Source organism: Hemiscyllium ocellatum, chromosome 1 (assembly GCF_020745735.1).
Source record: "Hemiscyllium ocellatum isolate sHemOce1 chromosome 1, sHemOce1.pat.X.cur, whole genome shotgun sequence".
Lineage (NCBI taxonomy): Eukaryota > Metazoa > Chordata > Chondrichthyes > Orectolobiformes > Hemiscylliidae > Hemiscyllium > Hemiscyllium ocellatum.
The window spans coordinates 138950927-138976304 of NC_083401.1; the positions used below are offsets into that span (position 1 = coordinate 138950927).

The 25378-nt window shown below is 42.3% G+C and overlaps 1 protein-coding gene across 1 annotated transcript in view; it reads left to right on the plus strand.

Moving 5' to 3' along the window:
- LOC132816624 (protein transport protein Sec24D-like) overlaps positions 1-25378 on the plus strand; it is a 202212-nt gene that overhangs the window by 121665 nt on the left and 55169 nt on the right. Inside the window, exons 12-16 of the mRNA XM_060826441.1 lie at positions 1696-1887; positions 5037-5130; positions 11097-11213; positions 11389-11559; positions 14120-14216. Coding sequence (XP_060682424.1) covers positions 1696-1887; positions 5037-5130; positions 11097-11213; positions 11389-11559; positions 14120-14216 — 671 coding nt within the window. The remainder of the gene's footprint in view (positions 1-1695; positions 1888-5036; positions 5131-11096; positions 11214-11388; positions 11560-14119; positions 14217-25378) is intronic.

Consider the following 25378-nt stretch of genomic DNA (forward strand, 5'->3'; position numbering starts at 1 on the left):
TGTTTTGTTGGTAGGAGTGGTTCATAGCACCTCAGCAGAACTATGAAACATGGTGGGAGCAATGGGGTGGCGCGGTGGCTCCGTGATTAGCACTGCTGCCTGACAGTGCCAGAGAACCAGGTTCGATTCTAGCCTAGGGCGACTATCTGTGTGGAGTTTGCACATTCTCCTTGTGTCTGTGGGGGTTTCCTCCGGGTGCTCTGATCTCCTCCCACAATCCAAAGATGTGCAGGTCAGGTGAATTGACCGTGCTAGATTGCCTGTAGTATTAGATGCATTGGTCAGAGGGGAATGTGTCTGGGTGGAATACTCTTTGGAGGATCGGTGTAGACTAGTTGGGCCAAATGGCCTGTTTCCTCACACTGAGGGAATCTAACCAATAGGCCCAAGTCAGAAACTAACATGATACGCACTCAATATTTCCTTTAAAATACATTGTCCCTCTTACTAGCTCAATAAGTTGTTAATAAATCACAACCTCCATAGTATTATAAATGACAAAAAGCTTTGATTGAATTCACATTTCTTAATCTTGTAACCAATTACACAGGCATTGAAAGTAACTCTTCAAAGAAAGATTAATTTATTGCGGGTTAGTAAAGATGTCAATTATACAAATCTATAATTGCCCTACTAAGCTGTGAAGACTTTGCCTACTGAGCTAAGTTTATTAACCATTTCTGGAATTCAACCATGTATTCAAAATAAAGCCTCTTTGCAATCATATCTACGAAGCATATAGAACAGTTGGCTGGACCTCTGTTTTCTAGATGGCCTCAATATGAATTTTGGCTGAGGGGGCATGGATGGACATTGAAAACATGAGTGTATGGATGAGTTATAGCAGGTTGGTGGAGTGGTCATAGATGAACAAAGGGCTCGAAGGTCTGACATTCCTGATTACATTTAGGCTAATATCCCATAACAGAGAGGAATTTCTAGTCTGCTGACCTTATCATCTGCCTTCCTCCTTTGCTGCCTCAGACCTACTTCTGGAAATGGCGAGGCCACCTCTATATCCATCCACTCCTCTTGGATTGGAAATATGGTGAGTTGGATGTCTCCTTAATAGAGGCAAGTTTGCTGAGTTGGAAATGTCACGCTGACCCTGACCTGTCTATTGGTTGCCCTTCTCGTTATCTTCTCTTGTTTGGCATCCATTTTATTTGCTATGAATCTGTGAGACATGTTGGGCATTTTTCTTTTGTTGAAGATATTAATAATTGCAAATTATTGTTCCTGTTATTTCTTTAATTAATTCAGATGATTGACAAATGCTCAAATCTCAACAGATTCTGCCACCATTCCCTCTTATATTTGAATATATCTTTTAAGTCAATTGACAATCATTTTGTTTCTCAGTAGAAACTCAGAAATCTACCAGTGCTGTTCCCTCTTTCATTGCTGGTATTTAGGCACCTCTGGACATTTTACTGCAATTCAGGCAATACATAAATTCAAGTTGTTGGTGCAGACATCGCTCTTTCTCCTGCTCTCCTTAATTGATATTCTAAAGTGTCAACACTGTGGTATGATCTAAGTAACTTTAATTCTTGCAGCTTTGCTTCATATAATTTTTATGTAATAGCAATACAAAACTTCCAAAATCTTTCACGAATTGATCCTGTTGATAGTTGACCATTTTATTTAATAAATATTATTAACCTCCTCTTTCACATTCAAATAATTTTACAGGGAAGATCAAGCAGAGACCTCTGCCATAAGAGTTGGCTTTGTCACTTACAACAAAGTTCTCCAGTTCTACAATCTGAAGAGCAGCCTTGCCCAGCCACAGATGTTGGTGGTGTCAGACGTTGGAGAGATGTTTGTTCCTCTTCTGGATGGCTTCCTTGTCAATGTCCAGGAATCTCGACCTGTTATCAACAAGTAAGGAAAACTGAAACCATTAGTATCTGATGAATGTTAATAGAAATTGCAATAAAATCATGTCTGAATTTGAATAAGTGTAAAAAGGTTTTGCTGTGCCTTTACAACTTGACAAACAAATTATGTCATCCCAAGAGCACCATGGTAAATAATAACTGTCACTTTGTTTGACTGGTAGAAAGGGCTCTACATTTGTTCCTTGTACATAAAACAAATGTCAAAATGAATGCTTGTTGTGATTCATTTTCTCAAAGTATTCTGGTTCTGCAGTCATCTGCTGCTGTTACTTTGGAGAGCAGCAGAACTCTGCAGTACACCCACATAAAACTCCACTCCCAGCCATTAAAGTTGTTTCCCTCGGGATTCTGATGATCTCCCATAAAAACATTACAGCAGATGATGGGCAAACCATTTTTGGTCCGTTGTGTAACTTCTCATACAACCAAATTAATATATACTCATATTTTTACTGTATGACTAAATTACTTTTTGAACTTTTTCCAAAAAATAGATTGTTTTATGTGACATTGGGCCAAATATTATAGCCAAAATTAAGAATAAAAGATTAATTTTTTTTGGTTTTGTTTCGATTCAGCTAGGTTTAATGGCTAGTTTATTATTCATAAATACTGTTTTATCAAAACTGTCTATAAATTCTTTGAGATGACACAAACCCAAAGGCCTTTGACAATCCAAACAGATTACCATAACCAGGGAAAGTCAAACCAAATAAGTACAAGATGATGTCTAGCATCTATGAGTACTTTTTAAAACATCAAGACAAATCTTATAATGCTTTTTATTATGCTATCAGGAAATGAATGTATGTAAAACACAAAGTACTAATTATTTTTCAATACATATTGGCTGGTTCACGCATTTATCCTCTGTTGTCCAATATTTTCAAATCACTGCTGCGTGAAAGATAACAATCTTCTTACGAGTGGTTCTGCTGAGTTCTTGCCAGAGTTTAGTGGAACTGTCAATCCCTTGATCTCCTTCGGTGATAAAATGTATGAGCCTCAGGGAAGAAGGGATTGTTTAAAAACTCAGTGGGTTGGGGGGGAAGGGGGCGGCAGTCTGAAAATTTTAAATGATATTTCTCTACATTTTGTCAATTATGCATAATTCCTAGAACGACAAAATAATTATGGCCTGAGTTTCTGGTTGGAAGACAGTTTTTACAGCAACCTATACTGAAAGATGGACAATAGGAACATGGGGAAGACCCAGAACTTGTACGGGAAGCTTAATCTTCCAACAGATGATTACCTGAAGTCTGGAACCACTGGAAGTGTTTCCTAAACTAGAGTCAGCAAGTTCGGAGGATTTCAAATTATTTACCTGGAAAGTTACCTAACCTGCACTAACTCTTGGTTGACTATAGAATCATAGAATCCTTACACTGTGGAAGCAGACTTTTTGGCCCATCGAGTCCACACTGATCCTTCGAAGAGCATCCCATCCAGATCCCCCCTCTCCTACCCTACCCTACAAATCTCATGGCTAATCCACATAACCTGTACATCCTTTAACACTATGGGCAATTTAGCATGGTCAATCCACCTAACCTGCACACTGGATGGTGGGAGGAAACCAGAACACCCGGAGAAAACCTACACACACACAGGAACACATTCCACACAGACAGTTGCCTGAGAGTGGAATGAAACCCAGGTTCCTGGTGTTGTGAGGCATCAGTGCTAACCACTGAGCACCGTGCTGTCCCAAGGCCCCCAATGACTCACATTGACCCACATACACCCAAACCCAATCCGGTCCTTACTCCCCAAACCAATCCCCACCCTGACCTGACTATTAGGCCAACCCACTCTACCTCTTCACCCACCTGCTGGTCTACCACACTTTGGGTGCTTGATACCTCTTTGTAACTAGTCAAAATAACTTTGGGATATTTAAATCTTGGAAAACAGCCATTAATGCCCGAACAATAGGGTGGCTTGGATTCTCATGATGATATTATACTGCATGTGTACTGCCAAAACAGGTACCTTGTGCATTTCCCAAGAAGCCTGGTTCAGACATCCTGGAGAGAAATGAGGAGCTCCCGTGCTGGTTAGGAAAAAGAAGCTCACTGGTAATCCGCTGGTGATTACCAGTTCACCCAGGATTCAACCCTACGTTCCTTATAATATTCTAGGACTGATCCCATGCTTTCTGTGGGTCATAGTACTAACCCACAGGGAGAACATTACAGAGAATTGCAGAGAAACCATCCGTGACTATCATCCCAATAAAAGAATTAAAAATCATTAGTTTGGCACCCAGAACCTCCTACAAGCTAGCTTAAGTTTGCAGAAAATTGGCCATTTTCTTTCAACTACTTTCCCCAAATGTGCAACCATAACTGTATTCCAGATATGCAACACAAAACATTTTAAGTGAGCAGCTGTGATTATTTACATAATTACACACCTCATGAGCAGACAGTGAAATCTTGGCTCAGCTGACGAACATCTTGCTCTTATTCAGAGCGTTATGATTCTGAGCTGGACGTGTTACAGGACTTGAACACACAGGCCCCTGAATCCTGTGGAGAGTTCCTGAGTAATTTCTAGTAATTCTGGTTGTTGGAAAAGGTCTTTACCATTTCTTGGGACTTTCTGATCATGTTGTAAACGTGCACAACAAAATAAGAACAGTGCCTTAACCACTGAGCACTGTGCTGTCCCAACAGGCCCCCAGTGACTCACATTGACCCACATACACCCAAACCCAATCCGGTCCTTACTCCCCAAACCAATCCCCACCCCACTTACAATCTTCTGATTGGAATCTAGTCTATATTTGGAGCCCACAGTATTAAGTAAGGAGATATATTCCAATCCAATATTCCAAGTGAGTATAGGCTCTACCTGTCAGGCAAACTGAAGCAATGGTTAGACTATGCCAGAATAACCGAGGTGTATTAAACAGCTGTTCCTGTTAGGGCACAATTACTAAATTTTCAGGGCGAGATGTACCTAAGTTTTCCTATAGAGGAGCCTCCCCCGTCTGTAATTTCTCCAGTGAGACCATATCCACATCATTGTAGTGGAGTAGGGTGGATTGGGTGAAGAATGGAGTGAAAAGGGGAAATATAAATCAAACCACTAAACTTTCATCTTAAATTTGTTTTATTTTCAAAGCCTACTGGACCAGATCCCCGAAATGTTTGGCGACACCAGTGAGAGTGAAACTGTCTTTGCCCCAGTTATCCAGGCTGGTCTAGAAGCTTTGAAGGTTTGGTGTTTTTCTTTATGATTAATCCATTTGGCTGATGTTGTATAAAAATAAGGTATAAACTCAAAGGTCTACTTTATTTGTTTAAAGATGTTTAAGATCATCCCAATGAGCAGAGTCATAAAACAACATTGTAATTTACCAGTAATCATTATTGTAAACAAGACTTATGTCATGCCACTTGATATTTAGAGTATGGATTATTCTCTTCAATCCTACCTTGAATTGATGGTCAGTGCATGGAGTGACTTCCCCAGCTGCCAGTCTCACTGTCCTGACCAGAGATTACATGAAAGCCCTACTGGGGACATAGCTGGCTGCACCTTCCCAGTGTATCCCATGCAAATGACAGGCAATCAGAGGCATGGGCCCTAGAACTAATGGTGGAGTGTCTTCGTCTTCCATCGCAGTTCTCATTATTTCCCTGGACTGTGATGAAGGAGATATGGTTGAACATAGAGTGTATGTTGATAAAACAATACTGGATTATTATAGTGTGGAGAGAAGACTCTTAGTTGTCTGCTCAGAAGAGAAAGTCAGAATTGATGGTCAAAGGAGGAAAGGCAGAGGGTAAGTTGCCTGGCTAATTTTAAGAAAACACCCATCCACCCAGCTTCTGGTTTCCATTGAGTGGATGGAGTTAAAATTGATTCTTGCTTTTCACCCAAAAACCCAGAATCTGAAGATTAAAGCGTCACATTACTAACTAGATTAGATTAATCTGAGTCAAACGTGAAATGTCTGGCACAGAATAGATTGTCATCTTATTGACTGTTAGAGGCCAGTTGTTCCCAGTTCAATCACTGCTGATGTGTTAGGCATTATGCCGATTAATCTGGCAGGATATTAAAAGTGTAAATTGTAAATCAAAATCATTGCATATTTTTCTTGGCTCTACTATATTGATATTTATGTGGAAAAGTAAAATGAATGTAATTTAAAATGCTTTGTGTACACTATTTGCACTCTGAATTAAATTCAAATTACAAATATTGACAGTGAGAGATCACTTTTCCTTAAAATGGTTTTTTTGCTGCATTTTACTCAATTCAAAGTACAATTATCATGATATGATAAATGGAGAGTTCAATAATAATTATCTGATTAGGCGTAATCAGCACGGAATTCCAGATGAAAAATGGTATTTCGATGAACTTGGAGTTTTTTTAAAGATGTTACTCACAAAATTGAAAAGAGGGAATTTGTCGATGTATTATACCCAGATTTTCAGATGGATTTTGAAAAGGGCCCATGCAGGAACACATGTGATAGAATGTACAATCCTGGCATAGATTAATGATTGGTAAACTGGCTGAACACGGAGTAGGAATAAACAGGTAATTCTCGTATTGACAGATGTTGATGAGTGAGTACTACAAGGATCAGAATTTGGACCACCCCAGTTCACAATGTCTCTCAGGGCTGTTTCCACATTTGTGGACGATACAAAGCTAAGCATGAATGTATAACATGAGGAAGATGTAAAGTGGCTTCAGGAGGATTCAGACTGGCTTAGTGACTGGGCAAGAATGTAACAGATGGAATAAATTGTGGAAAAAATTATAGGTTATCCACTTTGGTAAGAGGAACAGATGTGCGTTTTTTTTCATGATAAGAAATGGGATAATGGAAATGTTCAAAGTGACCTTGCAATCATAGTCAATAAGTCACTGAAGGCTAACAAGCTGATGCAGCAAGCTATTAGGAAGGCTACTGGAATATTAGTCATTATTACAAGAGGATTTGAGTACAGAGTAGTGAAGTTTTGCTTCAGTTGTATAGAAAACTGGTTCGGTTGCTATTAAGTACTGTGTGCAGTTTTGGTCTCTTTATATAATGACATATGATTGTCACAAAGGAGGGCAATGAAGGTTCACCAGACTTGTTCCCAGAATGGTAGGACTATCCCATGAAGGGAGATTGTGCAAACTGTATTCTCTTGAGTTTCAAAGAATGAGAGGTGATCTAACTGAAAGCTGTGACATGCTTAAAGGGAGAGACACTAGATGCAGGTATTACATTTCCCCTGGTTCAGGAGTCTAGAACCAGGGAACATCATTTAAAAATAAGAGGGATGCTGTTTAAATCCAAGATAAGGAGAAACACCATTCTACCTGGAGGATTATGAGCCTTTGCATTTCTGTCCCTCAGAATGCTGTGGAAGCTCAATCCTTAATTATGCTTAAAACAGAGATCAATAGACTTCTGATGACCAATGGCTCAAAAGGTTATGGGGATAGTTTTGAAGTGCTGAATTAGTCAATGGATTGAATGGTGTACTTCTGTTCCTGTGTTTGTAGCAGTCTTAACAGTCTCTCAGTAAAGATAGTCTACTCCAGTATTAACTCAATTGACAGAAGCACATGCATGCACTTTCTCACACACACACACACACACACACACACACACACACACACACACACACACACACACACACACACACACACACACACACACACACACACACACCCCACAATGATCTACATAGCTATTTCAATTCTGCAAGAACTTCATTAGCTTCATTTTATGCCAGATTTCATCACTGCAGAGTCCTGTAGATTTCTGCCTTATCACCTACTCAATATAGGAAAACTCACAAACAGCCTACAAATTAAAATACATTGAGTTGCCTTGGACGTTTTCTGTCAGCCTTCTAAATGTGGAGAATGTCAGCTTATCTCTAAATGTGGTATCACATGAACAAAATGCTTGTTTATTTTTAGTTTGCCCCATGAGATCTATTGGACTTGAACAGCCATTTTCTGGTTCTTCTTATAGTATAGAAATATCTGTCCTTTATCTCAAAGTAGACTTTTTTGTGAAAATTAAAAGGGAATATATTATGCCAGTACTCCTTAATACTTATAGACATAATAACTATAACAATTATCTTATTAATGTGGGCACTACTAACTCTCTGAAGACAAATGTAAACGAATAATCTTTTAAAATAAGTGGATGGATCCAATTTCTATTTTCTTTGTTCCTAAAAGACAGACTTTCTTGTTCGTCACTGGCTCTACGTTTTTGTTTTAATTGACAGCAGCCAAGATTTTCTCATGTTTTGGCTGAAGACTCAGAAAAGCACAGCTGGAATTTGAAATGAAAGAGTATAATAACTTTTTTTTAAAAAACTAGATTAGAATTAACCCTTTTTTGGAATTTTTCAGATCTGCACAATTGTTCACAGCTTTGTGAATGTTGCTAAAGTTAATGCAGGCAATTTTTTTACTGCCCCTTGCCCAGTTCATGTTGCCAAACAGGGTGGCATAAAACAGTTACTAAATAGTTTTGCTGTATTTTTATGTGACTGAGCCTCAAATTCAGCAATGATTCAAAGTTCATAGTGCCGATATCAGGCAAATGATAATGATTCAGTTCATTGCCTGCCAGATTTGGGCAGTGATTGAAACTAAAGCACTGGTGTGATTCACTGGGCCCAATGCTCTGTGCAACAAAGCTCCACACTCACGTTCAAAATACCGAATAGGCATCTTCCATGACATATGCAGTTAACAGATTATGACTTGTCACCATGACATTGAATGAATGTTCGAACGTAGACCAAAAGCTTTTTGTTAATTTGACCAAGACTGTTTCTATATGGGGGATGTGGGGTGGAATTATAAGAGCAATTTTAACACATCAAACTGGATGTAAGCCCTCTAGTATGTGCACAGGAAACAATGGAAACAATTTGTTCCAATAAGCCTTGAAATGAGGAAACCACATTGCTTCCAATGTGGTACCTCAGTCAGTTGGATCACAAATTGGGCACATAGGTCAGCACAACTGATTCATATTACTTCTGGGTGGGAAAGTAAGAGAGCAACCGTAAGGGTCATTGACCTCTGTACCTAATTCTCTGGTATACAGTTCCAGAAAATAGGATTCCTTGACAGCAGTGGAGTGCAGCAATAATACCTAGGAGTGCTAAACATTTTATTCCTATGTATTGATGTTAAGACTCGAAAGAAAGCATAGAGAAAAGCAACGAAAATTACACCTAAATGTAAATATCTTATAGCCATTGAGAATTAGTTTCACTTTGTGTACCTTTGTCTTAGAGGAGTTTTTTTTTGTTTTGAAAGGGGTGCAACTGTTAGTTGTAGTAGATAGACAGTTACATTTGGTAGAAGCAGAGAAAAGAAATGCAGTGACCAATTTCAGGCTTAAATCTGGGACATACCTGTCAGATTTCATTGACATTGAAATGCTATTTCTCCAGTATGCCACAATAGCTCCCCACTCCCCAGCTTGTATCCTTCTTTAAAAAAAAAAGCTTGTCCCTGAAGATGACAACTCTTTGAATTGAATGTCACAAATCTTGTTTTTCTATGTTAATTTGAATCCCTGTTCACATGCACAGATGGCTTAATACAATTTGCTGGAAGATAATAAAATTAATATTCCTTGAATATGTACTTCACTCTTTCATAAAATAATTGTTTTCCTGCTAATATTTTCTTCTTGCCAAAAGACCCGGGGCCAAATTTCATGTCGGCAGTGTATGACTACAAAATTTGGTGGTATTGCCACTAACCTGATCCTTAGTAACTCCAGCTAAAAAAGCATCCTAACTGACAGGGGAACTATGGCACCAGGGCTTTTGTCTCCACTTTAGTTGTTACACTGCCTTGTCTGGGGCGAATATCACACCTTTGAGAGCCACTGACAGCATCACCATGAACGTTAACCATGACCTATTATCCAGTGGGTCAGCTGTGGACCATCTAGAGTCAGATAAATGGGGCAAGATGTGATTTTCATTGAGGGGGCTGCAACCTGGGTGTTGAAGTGAGGATGGGGTTTGACTGCAAGGACAGTGGGTGTAGCTTCTTTCATATGCTTCCCAATACTGGGTCCATCAATCAGGCATAGTGTACCTGAGAAGAAAGGAAACCCCTTGCCCTGCCCCCTTTAGCCATAGAGTTTGCTGGATGGCATCTCTAGATGGCAAGTTGCCCGTTCGCTACTGATTAAATCTCAGGAGAAGTGTGGCGAGAGCTGCCATTTAAGGGCCTCATTTGGGCTCAAGGCCACCCACAAACCTTTCCAGCCCAGCTTTAATTGGAGGGAGTGGAGTAGGCAATGGGATCTCTACCACACACCATTCCACCAATATCAAGCAAGCATCAGCTATGAACTCACCCATGGCAGACTTAAAATTCAACCTATTGACTCCATTCTAGTGCTCTGATGCATTGTCCATGTGATATATCTATAGGAGAAAATAGTGAGTACAGGTAAACTGTTCATCCGTGGCAATTGATTGCAGCCAAGCATGTCCTTATCTAATGCCCTCACAGAGAGACTTCCAGCTGATTTGTGTGAATTGCACCAAGGGAAAATATTGCTGAAGCTGAAATTAAAAAATGGAAAGTGAAGCAGCATCTGTGTGGAATGAAATAGAGTTAACGTTTTTGTTGATGATCTTTCATCAGAACTGAAAAATGTTAGAGATCCCACAAACTTGAAACAAGAAAAGGTCATAGATCTGCCCTTTTGTTCTTACCCTAGACTCCCCATTATTCTGCTTCTGTATGTGTTTAAAACTTGTTACAATCTAACTTTTTCCAGCTGTGACTAAAGGTCACCACTTTTAACATTAACTTTGTTTCGCAGTCCAAGAATACAACCTGACCCACTGAGCATTTCCAGCACTTAGTCTTATTTCTGAATTACAAACAGAAGTGACAATTTAGACACTTTTTTTTTCCTCATATGTTTGAGTAGTGTAAGGCTATGATTATGTTCCTGGCACTAATGCAGATGAATTGAGCTAAGTTTGAATTTAATGTGGCTGTTTCTTTTCTATGCGACTCACGTACTCATGGCTATTTCTTGTGAAATATCTCATGAAAGATATAGAGAACACAGAAAATTGTGAATAAAATTCTGCAATAAACACTGCAACAAACAATTCAATACCAGGTATACAAAGTACTTTTATTTGTTTACAACAGGCTGCAGAATGTTCTGGGAAGCTATTTATGTTCCACTCATCCTTGCCAACGGCTGAAGCACCAGGCAAGTTGAAAAACCGAGATGACAGGAAGCTAGTGAACACAGACAAAGAAAAGGTACAGTTGCTGGAAAAATGCATGTTGGTAGTTGGTACCTTCCCTACACTATGGGCTGAACAATGTATCTGCACTCTTTTCATTTACTTTAGCCATAAGCATTCAAAAGACCTGTCCTCAAAATAAAGAGACAATTACTCGGAGTTTAAGGATACTTATACTTAAATCCCTACAGGTTCTTTTTCAACCACAGTCAAATTTCTATGAGACCTTGGCAAAGGACTGTGTAGCCAATAGCTGCTGTGTGGATGTATTTCTATTTCCAAACCAGTATGTGGACGTTGCAACCATGGGGATCGTGCCAATGTCTACTGGTGGCAGTTTGTACAAGTACAGTAATTTTCAGGTAAATTTTTGCTTTGTGTTCTTGATATTTAATTTGATTTTCTGCTCTGAATTCCTATTCACCTCATCCATCAAACCTTATATCCCCTGTTTTACTTGGAGGGAATGAGATAGATTGTAAGTTGCAGATCAGAGTCTAGGACCATACCAATGCTAAACAATGCACAATGCTGAATGTGTTAATAATAGCTTTTCAGTTTTCAAAGGTGAATTTCTCAAGCTAATTTACTGTTAAGAATCTTCTTACAAAAGAGATAGACACGTGATCTTTTAAAATTCACTCATCAGATGTGCTCATCACTGGCATTTTTGTCCATCCCAGTTGTCTTTGTCCATATATATTCATATTGGGAGAGTGACACAGACGGCTTCTGATTTTAGAATTAAGAAAAAACTTCATTACTATCCAGATGTATTTGTGCATAGATGTGGATGTTTTTGGCAGGGTCAGCATTTATTGCTCATCCCTATTGCTCATGAGTAACAAGCTACATGTTTGAACTGGTGTAGGAACATCCAGAGTTGTTAGGGAGGAAATGCCAAGATTTTGACCCATCAATAATAAAAAACAACAACCACTTCCATTAGGATGGTGTGTGATGGTGGGCCCATGTGATGAACATTGTTATCCTTCTTGGTAGTGAAGTGGGGATTTGAAATATGAAGTTGAAAAATCATTGATGCTTTGTTGCAGTGCATCTTGTAGATTCTTTAAAATGCAATTGTGATGCAACAGTGGAGAGAGTGGAGTCACAGGTGGATAGGATAGTGAAGAAGGCGCTTGGTATTCTTTCCTTTATTGTTCAGGGTATTGAGTACAGACGTTGGGAGGTCACGTTGTGGCTGTACAGGACAATGGTTAGGCCACTGTTGGAATGTTGCATGCAATTCTGGTCTCCTTCCTATCAGAAAGATGTTGTGAAACTTGAAAGGGTTCATAAAAGATTTACAAGGATGTTGCCAGGGTTGGAGGATTTGAGCTATAGGGAGAGGCTGAACAGGCTGTAAGGTCGGAGGCTGAGGGGTGACCTTATAGAGGTTTATAAAATCATGAGGGGCACGAATAGGATAAATAGACAAAGTCTTTTCCCTGTGGTTGGGGAGTCCAGAACTAGAGGGCACAGGTTTAGGGTGAGAGGGGAAAGATATAAAAGAGACCTAAAGGGTCAACGTTTTCATGCTAGAGGGTGGTACATGCATGGGATGAGCTGCTGAAGGAAATGGTTGAGGCTGGTACAATTGCAACATTTAAAAGGCATGTGGATGGGTATATGAATAGGAGGGTTTGGACGGATATGGGCTGGGTGCTGGCAGGTGGGACTAGATTGGGTTGGGATTGTTGGTTGGCATGGACGGGTTGCACCGAAGGGTCTGTTTCCATGGTGTACATCTGTATGACTTTATGCTATGCGAAACCAACCTGGCTGCCTTGTCCTGAATTAATATTGAGATTTTTGTGTATTATTGGAGTTGAAGTCATTCAGATAAGCAGAAAGTATTGTTTCTTTTGGTGCGAAAAGACTTCATGTAGTTCGGAGGTGAATTAGCTGCTGCAGAATTCTCAGCCTCTGATCTGCTCTTGCTGCCACAATATTTATATACCCAATCCAATTAAATTTCTGGTCACTGATAACTGCCATGATGTTGATGGAGAAGTATTTATTATTGGCCATTTGAAATTCAAGATCTGATTCAGTTGGAAAGATTGCCAAATAAAATATGAGGCATTAAAAATTAAAGGTGATATACTGTGAATTTTTTGGTATAACAGAAACTCATTATCATCAGGAGTTTTAGGATGTAGGTTTTCCTTCCCACCTTTGCAGTAGTTGACAGTGAGTGCAGTATCAAGGAAACTGGCTGATGAGAAGCTACTTGGATAACAAGCATTACTTGGGTGGAGATGGGACTTCCACCCTGACTTGGTAAGTTCCAGCACATCTGCAAGCATTCCCTAGAGTCTAAATCCCTGAGTGTAGGAACAAATGGATCCCGCAGCAGGGAGTGGAAGTGAAGCCCAGGGTCCCACCAGTGTTGGAGCAGAGGGCTGGTGGAGTTGGAGAAGAGGTCAGGGAAGAAATGGAGTAGCCACAGATCTTCACCTTGTGTGGGCTGGGCTTTTCATGATAAAAGAAGACTGAGGATGGAGGTTTCCACTCGCCCAACCCCCTAAGTGTTCTTCCACCCACTCCAGCCAGCCTGGGAAATAGAGGTTGGGTGGGAAACAGCCTGTAAGTGGCCTTTAGTTGACTCCTTAACGGTCTGAAAGGGGAAAGGGCAGGCAAGCAAATCTCTGCTCTACCCAGGCAAACATAAAATTGCGGAGAGGTCAGGGCCAGGTGGGAAGGCCATCAAGGAATTTATGGGCCCTCCTTCTGACCGCTCCATATGTAGGGCACATGAAGTTCTGCTCTGTAAATTTGAATTTGTTTCTTAACAAAAGTCTGTATTTGGCATTTGTTCCTCCAAGTCAAGCTGTGCTGCAATAAGTAACTATAGTGCCATCAACTGGTCACAACAGTACAGCTCATGCTTTTCTTCTACCATTGTTCTTTGTACAGATACAGACTGATGCTGAACATTTCTTGAATGACCTAAGGAAGGATATACAAAAGCCAATAGGATTTGATGCTATCATGAGGGTGAGGACAAACACAGGTGAGATTGCTTTGTATGACAGTGTATATTCAAGTGAAAACAAAATGTTACAAGTCTAACAATACTGATCATCAGTGTTGCTTGCCCAGTAGCTTCGGGGGGCGGGGGGGGGGGTGAGGGGCACATTGTTGTCCCATGAGGTGATCCTGCTGGAAGTGCACCAGGTGATGTCTGAGGTCTCTGACAGACACAAGCTCCAGCGGACTTTCCAGTTTCCGTCACCACGTTTGAAAGAAAAGTGGAGCATTCTGTACAGGTCCTGTGGAAGTGTCAGCAGTGGCTCACTCGGTAGCATTCTTGCATCTGAGTCATAAAGGTTCCTCGTTCAAGGCCCACCAAGTCTTCAGCACTAAAATGCGGGTACTCCAGCGCAAAGCAAAAAACAATGTTAGCAGGGGTACCTTTGGAGGAGATGTCAAACTGAGACCCTATTTGAATGCTGAGATTGTTAAAAATCTGTGACACTTATCTAAAGAAGAACAGGAGAATTATTCTGGTGTCTCAGGCAATATTTAATCAAAACTATAAAAACAGATTACTTATTCATTACTTCAAAGCTGCTTGTAGATATTTGCTATGTGCAAATTGCTGCTGCTTTCCCTCAGGTAGATCAGTAGTTACACTTCCAAAGTATTACAAAGGCTGGAAAGTTCTTTGAGACATTCAGTCATATTGAAAAATGCTACATAAGTGTAAGATTTTCTTTTTTAATCTTTGTCAGCATTATCTGAAATCCATAATATAGTGGGCTTAATAACTGCTTATTTTATAATTGCATTTATTCACAAAATTAGAATAATTGATACCATTTCATGGAAGTCATTTTGTGTATTGAATGTGTGTCTAAAATTCTGAAATAGTTAGCTAGCCTTCAATTTTTCCTTTTTGATTGCATAGATGGGCTCTTTAGAAGTTGTTTCCCATCTGCTCTTTGACCATTATTTTTAAGCACAAGGTCTAAGAACCACCCCCAATTGCTCTCCTGTGAAAAATGAGAAATACCAGGTTCAGGAATGGAACCTGAGATTCAAGACTTCTTCCGATTTTCTCACCACTGGCAATCTTTCTGGTATAACAAAAATCTAGGCTTAGGGTTAAGAACATTTGAACCATCTGGCCCTTCGAGCCCACTCTGTCATTTAATAAGATCATGGCTGATCTTTTTGTGGCATCAGCTCCACTTACCCACCCTCTTGCCATAACTCTTAATTCCTTTACTGCTCAAAAAATTATCTATCTTAGCTTTAAAAGTATTCAATGAGGTAGCCTCATCTACTTCACTTGGCAGGGAATTCCACAGATGTTCCTCCTCAATTCTGTCCTAAATCTGCTCCCCTAATTTTGAGGCTATGCCCTCCTGTTCTAATTTCAGTTGCTAGTGGAAACACCCTCCCTGCAATCCTCCCTGGATCATCAGTGTCAAATTGTCACGTAAGTGAATTGGAGAGATGTTTGGGTGAAATTTCTTCATAAAGAAAATTGTTGGAGCATGGAGTTCTTTGCTACAAGGCATGGTTAAGATAGAGAACTTTGCATATCAAGTGGAAATTAAATAAATGTGCAAATAGAGGAAAATACAGGGTTTGAGGAAGAGAATAAGGTTGGAGCTTAGTTTAGGATTGCAAAGGACCAGCACAGAAAATAAACCAAATGCAATTCTGACCTGCATCTACATTACGATGAAACATTGAAAGTCAACAAAAATATTGTAAAATGTATTGATTTAGTAAACTGGAACCTAAATTTTAGAACCGAAAGAACAGCAGATGCTGGAAATCAGAAACAAAAACAACGATACTGGAAAAGCTCAGCAGGTCTGGCAGCATATGTGGAGAGAAATCAGAGTTAACATTTTGTGTCCAGTGACCCTTCAGAACAATTAGAAATGAGAAACTGGAGTTTATTTTGGCTCTGGGGAATTATTATATTGTTGCATATTAAAGACATTGTTCACCCCAAAAGATGGAAATGAGTATAACATTGAAAAGTCTCCAATATTTCTGAACAACAGTGTTAACAGAAAAGAAAATGGAAGTAAACTATTCTGACTAAATATCTCTGATTCAAAAAGTCCAAAATATTACTGGAATATGTTAAGGGCGAACAGATACATAACAAAACAGTTTTGAAACAGTAGGAAGGTAATTTGAATGGTAAACCTCAATTAAATGAATATAAGTTTGGAAAATGCTAAGTTTAAAGTCAGATTTGGTAAGTTAATGTGCGATGGTGTCACACAAATGCAGCATGATAATTATGAGAGCTAATGCTTACCTAGTATCTGTCAGTGGCCTGAATAATGTCCAGGAAATTGAGGTTATAATTCCCTGAAGATCAGTAGTCACATAATGTTCAAGCTGAATGTGATCTCTGACTTAGATATAGCAAAGGCCAGGAAGCAGATCCCTAGCTTGTAAAACATTAACTTAAGGAATGTAAAGTAAATAGAAGAGGAGAATGCTTCAAAAAAACGAGAGGACGAATAGGACAACTTCATTATGGATGTCAAATATACTGAACAAATATCTCGAAATTTGAATCAAAATAATTCACTAACAAATTCGAAAGAAGATGAAAGGAAAATGTGTCGATACTAAACCTGTAAACACAGCAGCTTACTTGAGATGAAAACTCACCAAAATAGCACTTAGTGATTGAAGATTGCATAACTGCCAAGAGAGAAACATGCAGGGACTGATAAAAGTGGGATTGACTAGGGTTTTCATCATTTTGTTCATGAATGTTAATTTTTCATTGTTAACCATGTATCTTGGATAACTTGTAACTGAGACATTTAGTGGGAATTAATTGTACATAGTGTACATACTGGCTAGCCATAGTCACATGACTACTACATCTGCTGTAAGTAGCTTTCAGTTTAGAATGAGTAACCGTTAAGACCATCATTTTACAAATAATCCATGATATGAGTGAATTTCATATTCAACTTGAGTGAATGAGAGGGGGATGAGTCTGAGATTTTATTATTAAACAAGCACGTTGACTTGGATCCCATTTACCACCCCCTAACAAAAAACAGGAAGTGATATCACTACAGGAAATGTTGTCACCAACCTAAGAAAACCTAAACACATAAATAGAAAGTGGACCATACCACCAGTACTTCACTGGAGGCTCCCTAATGATGTTACTTAGTGTGGTGAAAAAACAAACTTTGTTGCTCAACAAGTAAATTTACATCCATTACTTTTTATAATTAATATAAAGACAATTGAGAGGGCATGAAAACAGCTGACTAAAATGAATTGGAAAACTGGGTTAAGTAATAAGTTGAAAGAGATATAAAGGCAGATATTTAAGAACCTATTTCAGTACATATCCACACTATCAATGCTTCCAAGAAATAAGAAAGCTTTTAAGGGACGGACCCGTAATCTGTGGTTAGCTAGAAATGTTAACAATAGTAATCATTCCTCAAGAAGAAAGGCACAAGTCAGGATTTTGGGCAGAATATATAAAAAAAACTAGTAAAAATTACAAAAAAAATTGAAGATCAAGAGAAAGCTAGTCATAAGTATAAAAACACATAATAAAAGTTTATGTAAATATTTAAAAAGAGAAAGAGTTAACAAAGTAACTGTTGGTCCTATAGAAAATGAGTCAGACAAACTCATTGTGGAAACTAAGAATATGGCTTATGAAACTAAGAATATAAATTGAGTGGGCATTTTGCATCAGTTTGCATTATAGACAGTTACAGGTATTATTCCAGAAGCAACAATAAATTCAGAAATGGGAAAGAAGATAAATTCAGGAAAATTGCGATGACTAGGGACATTGTATTCTGTAAATTGTTGGCTCTGCAGCTGATAATTGCCCAAGTCCTGATGGACTTCATTCTCAGGTCTTAAAAGGAGTGGATAGTGATATCGTTGAGTGCATTGATCTGAATTTTCCCAACCCTCATTGATTCAGTGATGATTCCATTAGATCAGAGGATAGCAAATGTAAGTCCCTTATCCAAAAGAGGAATGAAATGGAAATCAAGAAACCAGTGATAGCACAATGTGTGTCTTTGGGAAAACGTTGGAAACTATTATCTAAAAAATTAAGTGCTTGCTTACTTCAAAGTGCTCAGGCAGATTCAGCTATGTTTTGTGAAAGGGACATTATATTCAACCATTGGTGTTCTTTAGAGAAAGTATTATGCTGTGGATAAAAGGGACAGGCAGGAGGTTGGAAGAACACAGCAGGCCAGGCAGCATCAGGAGGAGGGGAAGTTGATATTTCGGGTGCAACCCTTCTTCAGGGAACCAGTGGCTGTCCTGTATATATTTCCAGAACACATTTAAATAAGTGTTACATCAAAAGGTTATTGTGGAACTAATAGCTTTTGGTGTAGGGAGTAGCATATTGGCAATCAAAGATTGGCAGGATACAGAAATCTGAGAGTAGGCATAAATGAGTCTGGTGTAGATCCATCTACAGTGCTGTTAGGAAGGCAGTTCCAGAATGTTAATCTAGTGACAGTGAAGCAGCCGCAGAAATCATTCCAAGTCAGGAAGTTGTGTAGCTTGGTGCAGATATTTCAGGTCATGGTGTTCCCATGTATTTATTTTCCCTGTCCTTCTAGGTATTTGATATAGTCTGTTGCAAAGAGCTGTTGAAGGATGTTTGGCAAAATCTTTTGGAAGAAGTGAACTAAAGGGAGGGCACATGAAATCAGGGATGTTCAAGAGGCTAAACTGAAAAGAACGCCTGGGATTGTGAAAGCACTATATACATAGAATATGGAACAGTGACACACTGTACAGGCCCTTCGGCCCACAATGTTATGCCGAGCATTTATCTTAATCTAAGATCAATCTAACCAAACACACCCCTCGATTTACTGCCATCCATGTGCTTGTCTAGCTGTCGCTTGAAAGTTCCTGATGTCTATGACTCTACTACCACCGCTGGCAGTGCATTCCACACACCCGCATGAAGAACCTATCTCTAACATCTCTCCATACCGTCCTCCAATCACCTTAAAATTATGACCCCTCATGACAGCCATTTCTGCGGAAAAGTATCTGGCTCTCTACTCGATCTATGCCTCATATTACCTTGTACATCTCTTCCTTTTCTCCAGTGTGAAAAGCCCTAGCTTGCTCAGCCTCTCTGCTGTGCTCTTCCAGCAACACTAATCCATCCTCTCTGCATAGGACAAGCTTTCTAATCCAGGCAGCATCCTGTTAAATCTCCTCTGCACTCTCTCAAAAGCATCTGCATCCTTCCTATAATGAGGTGACCAGAACTGGACACAATATTCAAAGTGTGATCTAACTGGGTTTTATAGCTGCAGCAAAACCTCGTGGTTCATAAACTCAATCTCCCTGTTAATGAAAGCCAAAACACCATGCATCTTCTTAACAACCCTATCAACTTAGGTGGCAACTTTGAGGGAAGTATGTACAGGGACCCCAAGATCCTGCAGTTCCTCCACACTGCCAAGAACCCTGTCTTTAATCCTGTATTCAGCATTCAAATTCAACCTTACAAAATGAATCACTTTGCACTTATTCAGGTTGAACGCCATCTGCCACTTCTCAGCCCAAGTCTGCATCCTGTCAATGTCTTGTTGTCGCAACTGCAGATGCTGGAGATCAGAGTAGATAGTGTGGTGCTGGAAAAGCACAGCAGGTCAAGCAGCATCCGAGGAGCAGGAGAATCGAAATTTCGGGCATAAGCCCTTCATCAGGAATGAGGCTTGTGGACCAGTGGGCTGAAAGATAAATGGGAGGGGTGGGGTTGGAGGAAGGTATCTGAGAATGCAATAGGTAGGTGAAGGTGGGGGAGAAGGTGATAGGTCGGAGAGGAGGGTGGAGCGGATAGATGGGAAAGATGATGGACAGGTCAAGATGGCGATGCTGGAGGCCTGGGACTTTGATAAGGTGTGGGGAGGGGAAATGAGGTAACTGGTGAAATCCACATTAATCTTGTGTGGCTGCAGGGTCCCAAGGTGAAAGATGAGGCATTCTTCCTTCAGGTGTCTGGTTGGGTTTGGCGATGGAGGCACTCCACTTGCATGTCCTTGGTGGGGTGGGAGAGGGTGTTGAAATGTTCACCCACGGGGTTGGCTGGTGCAGGTGTCCCGGCGATGTTCTCTGAAACAATCCGCAAGTTGGCGTCCTGTCTCCCTGATGTAGAGGAGAACACGTCAGGTGGAACAGATACAGTTGGTGACATTTGTGGTACAGGTAAATTTCTGTCAGATGTGGAAGGATCCTTTGGGGCCTTGGAGGTGAGGTGGGCAATGTGGCGCAAATTTGCCCTTCCTGAGGTGGCAGGGAAAGGTGCCAGGACTGGGGTGTGGACTGGTCGTGGGGTGTGGATCTGACAAGGGAGTTGAAGAGAGAATGGTCTCTCTGTAACACTGATAGGGGTGAGGAAGGAAATATATCCCTTGTGATGGGGTCTGTTTGCAGGTGGCGCAAGTGGCAGAGGATGATGCTATGTACGGAGGTTGGTGGCGCGGAAGGTGAGGATCTGGGGGGTTCTTGTTGCATTGGGAGGGGTTGGCTTCAAGGGTGGAGGTGAGGGAAGTGGAGGAGATGTGCTGGAGAGCATCGTCGACCACATGGGAGGGGAAATTGCAGTCTTTGAAGAAGGAGGCTGGGATTTTCTGTGGTAAAATTAGTCATCCTGTGAACAGATGTAGCAGATGCAGAGGAATTAAGAATGTGAGATGGCGTTTTTACAGGAAGTAGGGTAGGAGGAGGTCTAGTCCAGGTAGCTGTGGGAGCCCATGGGTTTGTAGTAGATGTCCGTGGTTAGTCGTTTGGAGATGGAGATGCAGAGGTCCAGGAAGGGGAGGGAGATATCTGAGATGGTCCAGGTGAATTTGATGTCAGTGTGAAAGGTGTTAGTGAAGTTGAAGAATTGTTCAACGTCCACGTGTGAGCACGAGGTAGTGCCGATACAGTCATCAACATAGTGGAGGAACAGATGGAGATACTGCCGGACAAAGCTGTGGAAGATGAACTACCCATGGCTACCCTTTTGGTTTGGAGGAAATGGAAGGATTGGAAAGAGAAGTTGATATGGGTGAGGACCAGTTCAGCCAGGCAGGTGAGGGTGTCAGTGGAAGGGTACTGGTTGGGATGGCATAAGAGGAAGAAATGGAGGGCTTGGAGGCCTTCGTCATGGCGGATAGATATGTGCAGGGACTCGACGCCCATGGAGAAGATAACACATTGGGGGTGGGAAAAAGAAAGTCATGGAGGAGATGAAGGGTGTGGGTGGTGTCCCAACTGTAAGTAGGGAGTTGGTCTAAGGGGGACAGTGTCAAGGTGTGCAGAGATGGGTTCAGTGGGATAGGAGCAGGTTGAGACAATAGGTTGACTGGGAAGTCAGGTTTGTGAATCAGGTGGTGCGGGTTCACGGATAAGGAGGTTGGAGGCTGTGGATGGGAGATACCCAGAGGTGATGAGGTTGTGGATAGTCTGGGAGATGATGGGAGGCAAGGTCAAAGTCGAGGGGGTAGTAGGAAGAGGTATCTGCGAGCTGGCGCCTGGTTTCAGTGATGTAGAGGTTGGTGTGACAAACTACCACAGCTTCCCCCACCTTGTCTGCTGGTTTGATGATGTTGGGGTTGGAGTGGAAGGAGTGGAGGACTGCGTGTTATGAGGACAGGAAGTTGGAGTGGGTGAGAGGGGGTGGACAGGTTGACGCGGTCTATGTCACATTGGCAGATAGAAATGAAGAGTGCAAGGGCAGGTAACAGGCCAGCACGAGATGCCCAGGTGGATGGGGTATGTTGGAGGTGGGAGAAGGTTTCCTTGGTGCATGGTCGGGTGTCTTGATTATAAAGGTGGGCCTGGAGGTGAAGGCGATGGAAGAAATGTTCAATGTCACAACGCATGTCGAACTCATTAATCCAGGAGCATAAAGGGATGAAGGTGAGGGCTTTGCTGAGCACTGAATGTTCATCTTCAGTGAGGGGGAGGTCTGGGGAATTGCTAAAAACATGGCGGGGCTGGAGCTGGGCGTGGGGGTGGAGACTGTTACTTAAGTGGGCATGGTTATGGGGTCTGGAGTGACATCACCAATGGAAGTGATGCTCACCATGGGGATGGGAGTGGTCCCTACAGTGGTGCCCATGAGGTGGAAGTGATGTAACATGTGACATCAGCAACGTCACCGGCTGAGTTCCAGTGATTGATGTTGGCAATGGAGTCATCCCTGTTTCGGTGAGTGACGTCTCTGGGGGTGGATGTAACTGCGGCAGCAGTAACTGACATGCAGAGTAGGTATCATGTCAGTGCCTGCAGTGGTGGATCCTGCAGTGGTTACTGAGGCAGTCCGTCTTCCCGGTGATCGCGGAGCCAGCATGGTTGGCAATGGCTGCGTGCTGGGGGGAAAGGGAGCTGAGAATGCAATTGGTAGATGAAGGTGGGGGAGAAGGTGATAGGTCGGAGAGGAGGGCAGAGCGGGTAGATAGATCTCTCTCACTGCATCCTCCAGGTCATCTTCTCTGCCCTGAAGCTCTTCAGCCACATCCTGATGCAGACTCGCGACCACAGCCAAATCTCCTTCCTCAGTGCCTGCCTACGGAACCGACTGATCCCACATGGACCCCGGACTACATTCAGACCAACTCAATTAGGACCTGAACAGGACAACCAGTACAGACTACAAAGCCGAAACCTTCAGAAATGGTTCTCCTTGCGGACACTCTGTTCCACTCTCGCAGCCATGTGCGGACACCTCCTCTCCCTGCAGTCAGCTCTGCCTCAGCTCAGGATCACACTCTCCCACACCTGCAAAGGACGTCTGCTGTTTTACATCCTCAGAAGAATCCATACGCTCCATAAAGGCTTTTTGTCCACCATATTAGGTACTTACCTCAATACACAGGTTCCCTTGACCATTCCAGAACCTTCTCCTGGCCTCTGGAACTGCTGAGATACCATTAGCAATGCAGCCGCTCTAGGCATAACCATCAGAGAATGATGTCACTTTGGCCCCTGCAGCCACTGCTGACCACGCTGCCTCCGCGATTGCCAGGAAGATGACCGCCACAGGATCCAGTGCCGCCAGCACCAATGTGATACCTACTCTGCACGTCACTTCTACCCCCCAGTTGCTGCTACCACTACCACTTCCACCCCAAGAGATGTCACTCACCAAAACACTGATGACTCCATTGCCAACTTCACTTCTGCCACCAGTGACAACACTACGGAACTCAGCCAGAAACGTCACGCATTACGTCACTTCCGTGCTTGTCGGCACCACCTTAGGCCCCACTTCTGCCCCTGTGGTAAGTGTCACTCCCGTTGGTCATGTCACTCCTGATCCCATAACTATGCCTATTCCAGTGGCAGTCTCTGTCCCCGTGTCCAGCTCCAGCCCCACCCCATGTCCTAGCTCCCAGTTCCTAGCCCTGCCATGTTTTTACTATTCCCCCAGATCTCCCCCTTACTGAGGATGAATAATCAGTCCTCAGCAAAGGCCTCAGCTTCGTCCCACTACGCTCTAGGATTAATGAGTTTGACTTGCATTGCGACATTGAACATTTTTTTATCTCCGCCTCTGCCTCCAGGCTCATGTTTTCACTCAAGACTCCCGCCCATGCACCAAGGACCCCTTCTCCCACCTCCAACACACCCCATCTACCTGGACACCCTGTGCTGGCTTGTTACCTGCACTTGACTTCTTCACTTCTAACTGCCGCCGTGACATAGAACATCTCAACCTGTCAAACCCCCTCACCCACTCCTCCTTCATGCCCTCGCAACATGCAGCCCTTCACTCCCTCCACTTCAAGCTCAACATCACCATCAAACCAGCAGACAAGGGGGGCTGCTGTGGTAGTTTGGTGCACTGGGCTGTACACCGCTGAAATCAGGCACTAACTCACAGACACCACCTCTTACTGCACCTTTGATCACGAGTTCACCTCCAATCACCAAAACATCCCAGACCATCCACAATCTCCTCACCCCTGGAGATCTCCCATCCACAGTCTCCAACCTCACCATCCATGAACCCCACATCACCCGATTCGAACTCCCACCAAGATTCACAAACCTGACTTCCCAGTCGACCCATTGTCGCGGCCTGCTCCTGCCTCACTGAACTCATCTCTGCACATCTTGACACCGTCCTATCCCCTTAGTCTAGGAACTCCCCACCTACGTTCGGGACACCACCCATGCCCTTCACCTCCTCCAAGACCTTTGTTTGCCCCGGTCCTCTATGCCTTATCTTCGCCATGGACGTCCAGTCCCTGTACGCATTTCTCTGCCATAGCAAAGGTCTCCAATCTCTCTGTTTCTTCCTCTTCTGTCGTCCCAACCAGTACTGTTCCACTGACATCCTCATCCGCCTGGCTTAACTGGCCCTCACCCTTAACAACTTCTCCTTCCAATCCTCACACTTTCTCCAAGCCAGAGGGGTTGCCATGGGCACCCACATGGGCCCCAGCTATGCCTGTCTCTTTGTCGTGGAACAGTCCATCTTCTGCAGCTACACTGGCACTATCGCCCACCTTTTCCTCTGCTATATCGATTACTGTATCAGCGCTGCCTTGTACTCCCACAGAGGTTGAACATTTCATCAACTTCACTAGCACCATCTTCTCAAAACTCGCTGTCACTGACACCATTCACCCCAACATGAAATTCACCTGAACCATCTTGGACACCTCCCCTCCCCTTCCTAGACCTCCTTACCTCTGGCAACTGACTAACCACAGAAAGCTTCTACAAACCCACTAAACCTCCTCCCATTCTGCCTTCTATAAAAATGCCATCCTTTTTCCAATTCCTCTGCCTCGACCCCTGCCCCATCTGTTGCCAGGTGACCAATTCCACAACAGAAAATCCCAGATGGTCTCCTTCTTCAAAGACCACAATTTCCTTTCCCATGTGGTCAACAATGCCCTCCAGTGCAACTCCTCCATTTCCTGAACCTTCGCCAATGCAACAAGGACAGAACACCCCTGCTCCTCACTTCCCACCCCACCAACCTCTGTATACATTGCACTTGCGTCACCTGCAAACAGACCCCACCACTAGGGGTATATTTCCCTCCTCACCCCTATCAGCATTTCGGAGAGACCATTCCCTCCATGACTCCCTTGTCAGATCCATGTCCCCCATCAGCCCTCCCCCCCCCTCCTCCCGGCACTTTCCCTGCCACCACAGAACATG